The 11,000-nt window shown below is 53.0% G+C and overlaps 1 protein-coding gene across 1 annotated transcript; it reads right to left on the reverse strand.

Annotated features, from left to right (window-relative positions):
• Positions 1 to 247: 247 nt before the first annotated feature.
• LOC135980125 (voltage-dependent L-type calcium channel subunit alpha-1S-like) lies at positions 248 to 4,701 on the reverse strand (the record flags this gene model as incomplete). The annotated part of the gene is made up of 4 exons (XM_065580184.1): positions 248 to 461; positions 2,427 to 2,530; positions 3,612 to 3,817; positions 4,543 to 4,701. Coding segments are annotated over 4 exons (683 nt in total), but the record flags the coding sequence as incomplete, so codon positions are not given.
• Between the last annotated feature and the right edge of the window lie 6,299 nt (positions 4,702 to 11,000).

An 11,000-nucleotide genomic window follows, 5' to 3' on the forward strand; every position in this document is an offset into this window, starting at 1 on the left:
ATTGAATTCCAATCTTCTCCGGTCAGGATCTGGGAGACAGGGTGAGTGAAAGAACAGGTCAAGTAGAACCATTCCACTGGACCAGAAAGAACAGAACCCAGAAGTCCTGACTCCTTGTTCCCTGCTCTAACCACTAAGTCACACTGTCCCCCAGAGCCCAAAAAAGAACCCAGGTATCCTGACTTCAGCCCCTCCTCTATGCATTAGACCAGCGGGATTGATGCCCGCTGCACCCCATGCCCCGTACCTGGAAGACACTGATAAGCGCCTGGGGGAAGTTATCGAAGGTGCTGCGCCGCAACTCCATGTCTTCAAAGTCGAACTTCCCGCCGAAGAGCTGCATCCCCAGCAGGGAGAAGATGATGATGATGATGAAGAGGAAGCGGAGGAGGAGCAGGGAGGCGATGGAGCAGACCGAGTTTAGCAGGGATGCCACCAGGTTGCTCAGAGAGGTCCAGTATCTAGCGTGAGGAGAGGCACACAGGCTGCTTACGTCAAGGCGTGCCACTGGGGCGCACAAGCAAAAATGGGGGGCAGGGTGATGAGGGGAATGCCTTGCTCAGTTGGAGGGGGACACTCCATCATCTCATCTCCGCTTGGCCAAATGTCTCCCGTGTGGTCCTGGGACCAGGTGTTAGACAGGAGATGATAAGAATAATGCCTAGCTCTTCTGTGGAGTTTTTCATCAGTAGATCTCAAAGTGCTTTGCAAAAGAGGCCATGTTCCTTGTCCCCATCTCACAGGTGGGGAAACTGAGGCACTGGCCAGGGACATGACTTGCCCCAGGTCTCCCAGCAGGCCAGTGGCAGAGCTGGGAGTAGAAGCCACGTCTCCTGATTCCCATTCAAGTATGCTCTCCATTAGGAAACACATCCTAGTACTCAGTTCCTGGCTTTGCCACAGATGTCTTGTGCAACCATGGGCCTGGCACTTAGCCCCTCCGTGTCTCCGTTCCCCATGCATGAAACAGGAATAAGGATGCTGCCCTGCCGCACAGGGGGCGTGAGGAGGAATCCGTTGCTCTGATCTTATGGTGATGAGGGCAGATAAGTACCTACCTAGATAGATCTGGAGAGCCAGGTGAACCCCATGCCCAGCTTCCCCCCATTTTCATTATTGCCACCAAATATCCCAACCTAGGGAATGAATCCTGTGGCATTCTCAGCTCCCAGCTCTGTTGTGTCTCTGGGACCCCTCTGGCAGAGCGGGCTCCTGCTCCTGCTCCGGGTAGCTGTGAGGAGCCTCGCTGGGTCCCAAAGGACAGGCTGAGCTGCTGGTTTGTCTCGTGGCAGGAGGGCTCAGACCCTGCACTCTCCACGCCCTCCTTCCAGCAGGGCCGCAGGTAACTAGTCAGAGTGTGGTTTGCCCCACCACTCACAGGACAGCCTGATCAGCTGGGGGCTGATAGCGGTGAGTCAGTGTCAGATTAGAGCCCCAGAGTTCTGTGTCCCAGACCCCCACCCTATTCCCCATTTTTTTATCATCCTGTGGAACTCCTTGCCACAGGACACCACAGAACCAACTACTACAGCTAGATTGTAAAGAGGGCAGGTTAACATTAGGAGCACTAATGGCTGTCCCCACTGCTGCTGTTGAGGCACACAGGAGTATCCGATACTGGAAAGCCTTGAGAAAATCATAACAGAGTGTCAGAGCTAAAGGGGAAGCTCACGCAGCTGGAGGGTGCAGAGAGATTGCCAGCTGTGCCCATTTTCCCACATTCTCCATAGTAAAGGTGACCTGTCAAGGGGGAAAAACATTGGGCTTGGCCTTTTTTTGCTCCCTTCTGAGGGATAAAGCAGGCCTGGAAAGGACGGGTGGATTTGTTTTCAGTGGTATTTTACCCGTTTGCTTTAATTCATGTCTTGGCTACGCTGGAAGACTCGAGGACTAGTAAGATTGTGACACTGCAGGGACCAAGGAAGTGACACCTGGTTAACTGAGAAGGGAAGGGAATTTTACAGGGGCTATTTAAAACTGCTGTTGGGGCAGGGACTGTCTTTTTGTTCTGTGTTTGCACAGCACCTAGCACCATGGGGTCCTGGGCCAGAATGGGGGCTGCTAGGTGCTACCACAATACAACTGAATAATTACAATGTGTTCATTGTCTGGTTTTGTTAAGACTGGGGAGAAAAGCTCTCTGTGTTAAGAATTCCACCATCCTGTCCCTTCAATTAAGGGCTGATAGCGCCCCTGCTCCACATTCCTGAGTCATCCAAAGAGTTCTCCAAGAGAAAGGGAAGACAAGGCTTGATAGCTTTGATAGCCAAGGTACCAAGGAAGAAGGGAAGAAAAAGGTTAAAAACCCCCTTCAGACTTTCTGTTCATATCCCCAAACTCAATAAGGGCCCGGCCCCTCCCTCAGGGCAGACCCCTGCTGGGACAGATAGAAAGGAGAGCGGCACCATGCAGTCCACACGCCTTACCCGCTGAGCACGCCCAGCACCAGGTTGAGAACGAAGAAAGAGCCCTGCAGAATGAGGCTGACGAAATAGATCCAGGGCCACTCGTTCCCGATGGCGTCGTTCACCTGAGCAGGACAGAGGCAGATGAAGATCCAGGGGGAGAACCAAATCCACCTGGCTCAGGTAAGCCCATTACTGGAGTAGCTGAGCACCTCACAGTCTTTACGCATGGGGAACTGAGACACAGAGCGACTAAGAGACTTGCCCACGGTCACAATGGGAGTCTGTGGCAGAGCAGGGAATTGAACCTGGGTCTCCCGGGTTTCAGACTTGTCCCTACTCATTGACCAGCCTTCCTCCCAGGAACCCAGTGGTTAGGGCACTAGTTTAAGGCTTTGAAGACCCAACTCCCTACTCTGCCACAGACTCCTTGTGTGACCTTGAGCAAGTCACTTAGCCTCTGGGTCTCAGCTCCCCATCTGTGCAATGGAGATAATAGCACTGTCCTGCCTGCCTCCCGGGGGGTGAGTGGGGCAGGGGGGGTTAATGACGGTGAAATGCTTTAAGATCTAATGGTGAAAAGCACTGTATAAGAGCTAGGTGGTGGTATTATTAAAAGCCACCAGATACAATATCAGACACTGGCCCAGCAACCTGTGTCTCAAGCTGCCCTCAGCCCACACTCCTGGGAACAAAGGATGCCCAGAAGGGTAACACACCAAGCGCTTTCCAGAGGCAGAGGCGGGACTGGAACTCAGCTCTGCAATTCCCAGCCTGTCCCTGAGCCGTCACACCATCCTTCCTCCCCTACCATTCTTCGTGGCTTGGAGGGCAAGTTTATGGTCGCTTATACCTGAGCTCCAGAGCTGAGGAGCCGTCCGAGGACTCGCTCCCACCAGGCTCCTGTCTTTTAAGGCAAGGGTGGGGTTCGTTTGAGAGTCTCAGCGGTACTTGGACAGGGACTCTCTTGGCTAGGCAGGGTTCAAACACTCTGCTGCACCGGCGGGTGCCACCTTCTCCCTGGGAGCTCATTGCTCAGTGGATACATCATCCAGTAGCTGCAGAGTCTGCGGGGCTCGCTGCCCCGGAAGGATCCCCACCATTTGGGAAGCCTGGCCAGCCCAACCCGCTTAGTACCATGTTCTTGTTCAAAGAGCGTGCCGGCGTCTCCTCCCTCGCAGCCAGCGGGCTCAGGCCTTCACCTACCCAGTAGAGGACTTCCGTCCAGCCCTCCATGGTGATGCACTGGTACACAGTCAGCATGGCGAAGCCAAAATTATCAAAATGGGGGATGCCGTTGTTGGGCCCTGGCCACCCACTCCTGCACTCAGTGCCGTTGAGGGTGCAGTGATACCCGTGGCCGGTGGTGGTGCACGGGGATGGCTTCTCCATTTCCCCTTTGGCAATGATATCTGAGGGTGAAACCGAAGCACAGAAGTCAGGCTGAGCAGAGGAGAAGGACAACTACACTCCTGCTGCTGCTTGTGCCTTAGCCCCCAGCCCCACCCAGAGGAGGGCTCTGGCGCAGTGCAATATACCTCCTAGCCACACCATATAGCCATATAATGCCCCCAGCCATGCCATATAGCCATATAACGCCCCCAGCCATGCCATACACCTCCCAGCCATGCCATATAGCCATATAATTCCCCCAGCCATGCCATAACCCTCCCAGCCATACCATATAGCCATATAACGCCCCCAGCCATGCCATACACCTCCCAGCCATACCATATAGCCATATAACTCCCCCAGCCATGCCATACACCTCCCAGCCATGCCATATAGCCATATAATGCCCCCAGCCATGCCATAACCCTCCCAGCCACACCATATAGCCATATAACTCCCCCAGCCATGCCATAACCCTCCCAGCCACACCATATAGCCATATAATGCCCCCAGATATGCCATATACCTCTCCATCATGCCATATAGCCTTATAATGCCCCCAACCATGCCATACACCTCCCAGCCATGCCATACACCTCCCCGCCATGCCATGTAGTCATATAACGCCCCCAGATATGGCATACACCTCCCAGCCACGTCATATGGTTATATGGCTATATGGTGTGGCTGGGAGGGTTATGGCATGGCCCCCCCGGCTGGTGGGAGGGTCGCCCACGTTCCAGACCTGTCCCGATGTAGTAGCAAGTCTTGTGCAACTTTCCCTTGAACAGCTCCTGCCCGACGATGGCGTAGATGATGATCATGAAGAGGACCAGTAGGGCGATGTGGAGCAGGGGCACCATGGCCTTGATGATGGAGTTCAGGACCACCTGCAGGACTGCAGCTGAGAGAGAGAGAGAGAGAGAAGGGTAACAGGTCACACTCCCCTCCCCTCCTAACTGGCAGCACGGCGTCTCACAGACACCTTGAACCGCTTCGCCACCGCAGCACATGACAGGGAAGAGAGGGAGGGACCTGGGCCCAGCTCTCACTGGTGTCAACCACTAGGCCATCCTTCCTCCCCAGCATGTGTCCCTATATGTCCCAGGAGGGGGGGGGTGTGAGAAGGAAAGCCCTGGTGACTGAAATCTCTCAATCCCATTACAGGCAGCAGCAGCTCCAGGCCCCCTCACACTGCCCCAGAGGGATCGGGGAAGGCTGAGTCCCCGCAGTTCATCTCCTTGGGAGATGGTCTCACGATGGGGGCATCTGGCTCCTAGACACTGGGGTGACCCCCACCAGCTCCTTTCACAACAGACTATGGTGGGATTGACGCATGCTGGGTCTTGGTGGGTTATATCTCCGCGAGGGGCACTAGCACTGGGACTATCTAGATCAGGGGTGGCCAACCTGTGGCTCCGGAGCCACATGCGGCTCTTCAGAAGTTAACATGCGGCTCCTTGTATAGGCACCGACTCCGGGGCTGGAGCTACCAGCACCAACTTTCCAATGTGCCGGGGGGTGCTCACTGCTCAACCCCTGGCTCTGCCATAGGCCCTGCCCCCACTTCACCCCTTCCTGCCCCCTCCCCTGAGCCTGCCGTGCCCTCGCTCTTCCCCCTCCCCCCTAGACAGGGCCAGCTGCAGGCACCAGCTTGTCAATTGATGCAAGAAGCTACAGCCCCCTTGCGAAGCTTGGTCCTGCTGGAAGCCGGCAGAGCCAGCACTGACTCCATTCCCTCCTCCCATCCTGTGAAAAACATGGACAGGGCAGGACCTCTGCTCTTTTCCCCTCCAGCACCTGGCCTGGAAAGGGACAGAGGGAGCCATCCCTAACCCCCCAGCCTGGGAAAGGGGAGATGAGAGGGGACCCCACTACAACCCGCAGGCCTGGGAAAGGGGGGTGAGGAAACCTAGGGGGAGCAGAGGTGAGGCTCCGGGGGCTGGATTGAGGGGTTGGGGACTGATGGGGGGCCTGAACTGATGGGGGGATGGGGAGGCTGCGAAAGAGAAGTCTATTTAAAATAAAAAAATATTTATTTATAGTTATTTGGACAATTATTAATTAAAAACCAAATTATTCATTGTAATTACTGGATCATGTACATACGTATGTAGTTATCAAAATTATACAACAACAGAAGACGGTTTAATTTATTGTTGAAATGCTTTGAATGTGACTGAATTGATTTTTTTTTTTTTTTTAAATCATATTCAGGGATTATGACTGTAACTACTGCACTGAGCTAAGAAAAGCTCTGAAAGGGGCTTGCTGTTGTAAAGATCTTCTTACGTGTCAAGATCTTTACAGCTCACCTCATTATTCAAAAATCATTGGAAAACGTGCTGCACAGAGAGAATGCTTTGTGTTTCTCAGCTGTTCATTGCTCATTTGCCGGCTCCATGTTATAGGCCTTGTTCAGTCTATTTCTAAATGTGTGTGAATTAGGTTTTTCTATCATATTGTAACTTTGTCACAGGACAGAGCTCTCCACTGAGTACTTAGGGTTATACCTGTGTTGGGGTCCACTAGGCATAGCTACCAGGTAACTCGGGAGAGCGGAAGGCCAAAAGTGCTGATGAAGCTCTTTTGCTCTGGGCCTACCTGAACCACAGTGACTCCATCTTGGGAACTCTCACCTACTTCTGTGCTAACTGCTTACATGCTCTGAAGTAGGCTGAAGCAGAAATGTAATGTCAGCTTTTTAACAGATGGCTGCAGTTTCACTCACACTAGCAGAAATAATAGAGATAAGAAGCGAGGGAAAGGAGGGGTAGTTAGTTTGCAGGCGTCTAACTCAAGGTCGCAAAGACTGAGAAAGTTCTCTCACAAGCTTATGTAGAGCTTATTGTAACAGTTGTCTGGAAGAGAGGGGTAAGGGGGAACAGCCAGACAAAGAGATGTATGCAAACAGTTTGAAGTATAAAAGGTAAAATTTGTTTGTATTTGTTGCACTAGATTTGAGACATGCCGGTCTCCTAGTGCCATTTCAGAGCTCTGAAATAAACTTGGCTTGCTTTCTCCCCTCGGTGTCTTTATTGGTGCCAAGCACACCGGGCAACGAACCCCCTGTTTGCCATCTCGGGCCCAGTTCTGGGCAGGCAACACCTGTGTACAAGAACTTCCCATACATTCTCCCCTTTTTCCAACCAGCATGGATGCCTTCCCTCTACGGTAGCTCTCCATTTTGGAATGGATACTTTTGAGGGGCTCCATCCTCATAAGGAGATACCATTACCAGAAGCACGACTATTATATTGAAATGAATCTCTTGGTACTGAGGACTAGCCCAAATACAACATCTTCTGCATCTTCTCCTTTTGAATTCTCCTGAAGTATGTCTGTCTACTTGCAGCTTCCATTCAAGCAGCCAGAGAGAGGCACGTGTTCATTAAAGGTTGACTTGTCAACCGGACATTATCTCTCTCTCTCTCACACACACACACACACACACACACACACACACACACACACACACACACACACACACACACACACAAGCAGAGGAGAGTTCGAAAGCGAAAAGACAGATTGAAAAACAGAGTTTGATGATTTTTTTTAAAAAAAATCTCACTGATTGTGGGGCCAATCACATGATTTTAGAGGATGTGAGTCATGGTCCTGCTTTGAGCAGGGGGTTGGACTAGATGACCTCCTGAGGTCTCCTCCAACCCTGATCTTCTATGATTCTTGATCTCTTGAGGTTGGCAATACTGCTATTGGGTGAGAATCTCTAATTCACGTATCCCCTGTTGTTAAGAGGGAAAACGGAGCAAACCAGTTTAATACTCTATTAAGAGAAGCCCTCCACTCTCTCACTAAGTGGCTTGCTGATCTGCATGTGATTTGCATCCATAGCCTCCCAATAACTCTGTACCCAGCTAGCATTCCTTCCACAGCCAACTCCCAGGTCACCTCCACACCTGCTGCTCCTGCTCACGCACAGCCTCTTACTCCTTGAGGGAATTCTGCGCCGCCACACAATGCACAATTTTGCAGAATTCCGTTGCCACTGCAAAAACAACAAGGAGTCTGGTGGCACCTTAAAGACTAACAGATTTATTTGGGCATAAGCTTTCGTGAGTAAAAACCTCACTTCAAAATACAGACTAACACGGCTACCCCCTGATAGTTGCCACTGCAGAATTTCTAACTGCCACTAGGGGCCGCTGGACTCTGCAGAGTGGAGCACTTTGATGCTCATTCTCCCAGGGATGGAGAGGGCCTTGGAGATGCAGCCAGCTCTGGCAAAGGCTGAGGAAGGACACGGCTGCACCACACCATGTCCCCGGTGGGACAGTAAAGAAGCTGGGGGGAGTAAAGGCTCTGGGGGTGCCAGTGTCTGTGCCAGGGAGTGCCCCGCGACTGGGCTCTGCGGGGAGGGGGTGTTGGTCTCTGGGCAGGGAGTGCCCCGCGACTGGGCTCTTCGGGGAGGCGGTGTTGGTCTCTGGGCAGGGAGTGCCCCGCGACTGGGCTCTGCGGGGAGGGGGTGTTGGTCTCTGGGCAGGGAATGCCCCGCGGCTGGGCTCTGCGGGGAGGGGGTGTTGGTCTCTGGGCAGGGAGTGCCCCGCGGCTGGGCTCTGCGGGGAGGGGGTGTTGGTCTCTGGGCAGGGAATGCCCTGCGGCTGGGCTCTGCGGGGAGGGGGTGTTGGTCTATGGGCAGGGAGTGCCCTGCGGCTGGGCTCTGCGGGGAGGGGGTGTTCGTCTCTGGGCAGGGAGTGCCCCGCGACTGGGCTCTGCGGGGAGGGGGTGTTCGTCTCTGGGCAGGGAGTGCCCTGCGGCTGGGCTCTGCGGGGAGGCGGTGTTGGTCTCTGGGCAGGGAGTGCCCTGCGGCTGGGCTCTGCGGGGAGGGGGTGTTGGTCTCTGGGCAGGGAGTGCCCTGCGGCTGGGCTCTGCGGGGAGGGGGTGTTGGTCTCTGGGCAGGGAGTGCCCTGCGGCTGGGCTCTGCGGGAAGGCGGTGCTGGTGTCTGGGCCAGGGGGTGCAGTGTGGCTCGTCTCTGGGGACGGGAGTGCAGGTGTCTGGGCTCTGGGGGGGCCCCACACAACTCCTTCCAGCACCCCTCAACTGGAACTGGGTCATCATAGAGGTTTCTTTAATTCTCTACTCCTGGAAGAATCTTTTTTGCTGTTGTCTGCATTTTGTTGACATACTTGTTGACAGGTATTTTGAAATAAATTACCAAAATAATTGAAACTAAAGTGATTATATTGTGTCATTTTGACAAATAAAATATGCAGAATTTTTAAAATTTTGGCACAGCATTTTAAAAATTTTGGTGCAGAATCCCCCCAGAAGTAGCCTCTGTCTTCCTCCTGAGCCCGGCCCCGTCTGCTCCATTCCACCGTGATCTTGTCCCTCTTTATTAAGTACAGTTGAATATGACATCTGAGTCCCACACCCCCACTCTGGCCAGTCCCCCCAGCTGGGTCCCTCACTCCCACTGTGGCCAGTCCCCCCAGCTGGGCACCTCACCCCCACTGCGGCTAGTCCCCCTAGCTGCCCCCAGCCCCACTGAGGCCAATTCTCCCATCTGGGCCCCTCATGTCCACTGCAGCCAGGCCCCCCAGCAGAGCCCCTTTCCCCCACTTCAGCCAGTTTCCCATCAGTGGGGCCCCTCGCTCCCATCGAAACCCAAACTGAGCCCTGGTTTTGCCCAGGGCTGTGCTTGATGGGTTCGAGCTAGGGTGACCAGGTGTCCTGATTTTATAGGGACAGTCCCAATATTTGGGGCTTTTTCTTATATAGGCACCTATTACCCCTCACCCCCGTCCCGATTTTTCACACTTGCTATCTGGTCACCCTAATTCCAGCTCCCTTTGTGTTCCTGCCCCCACTAGTGGCAGGAAACTGAGGTTTGGCAAACCAGGGGAAGGGGAGAAAACCCCTAAACTCCATTTGGGCAGAGAGGATGCTGCCCCCCTCCTCTCCTGCCTTCGTCCAGAGGCTTTGCTGTCTGGTGCTTCAACTGACCCAGCGCAGCTGCCTGCGGCCATCAGGGCCCAGAATAGTTGCTGCGTTTTGCACCGGGCACAGCAGTGCCGGCCGCCTATCCACCACCCCAGCTGACGCTAATCACTGCCTGTTGCTGGGGCCTCTTCCAGGTCAGGATTTAAATACTTTAGATCCAGCCAGTTATTGGGGGGGAGGGGAGGTATTTATATTTATGTTTTTACATTCACACCCCACAATAACAGGGCTGGGAGATTCCCCACTTTCAGTTTGCTCTGGGGGCCGCTGAAATCCTGACCCCACCTGGTATTACACCCTGAATGCTCTTCGGAGCCAGACTCTAAGACAGATGCCCATCTCCTGCTGCCATCAATAGGGGTGCATGCCAGGTTTGGCCCACACATATCTTCCTAAGTATTCATTTGACTGGTAGATTAGAAAATACCAGAACTGAAAGAGTGAATTCACCTTAACAAAGGATGGGACCCAGGATTGAAATCTCCCGCCTCTAGGTGATGTGCAAGAAATCAGGCCAAAGCCCATGTAGCTCCCTTTTCACCTCCACACAGACAGAAAACATGCCAGGTATCACTGTATAGCTAGCAGCCCCATTCCATATTGTGACCCGAGAACCTGTTAATGCCAACCAACAAGGAGGTACAGAGGGGTACAGGTGTACCCTGAGGCCAGTATGCACCTTCTCATTCACCCAAGAATGTCATGAGAGGTATCCACAGAAAGCCAGTGTCACATTGGTTATTGATATCATTGTGAGATGTATGTACTGATATTATGTAAGGAGTTAGAATCATTGAATATCGGGGTTGGAAGGGACCTCAGGAGGTCATCTAGTCCAATCTCCTGCTCAAAGCAGGATCAAAGTATATATACTGAAAACATGGTCTTATAGAATGGATTAAGGTGTGGTGGAAATCTATGAAGTCTGGGCTACAGACTTAAAACTGCCTTCACCAAACAAGGGCACTCCACCAGAGAAACAGATCACATCAAGGAATGACCCCACACTGGAACCCATATCATTGGACATCATCCAACAGTTACAACCTATACTCGATGGGGACCACCTCCTGAAAGAGCTTTCCTGAACTCTCTCTTCTGACCTTCAAACAAGGCCCCCATCCTCTCCAAACTCATCATCAGAAGCGAGCTCCTCACGGACTAGGACACACAGACTCAAAGTGGCACCAGAACTGCCAGAACAACAGATGTAAAACCTGCAGACATAGCTCCAC

This window comes from Chrysemys picta, unplaced genomic scaffold (assembly GCF_011386835.1).
Source record: "Chrysemys picta bellii isolate R12L10 unplaced genomic scaffold, ASM1138683v2 scaf1906, whole genome shotgun sequence".
Classification (NCBI taxonomy): Eukaryota; Metazoa; Chordata; order Testudines; family Emydidae; genus Chrysemys; species Chrysemys picta.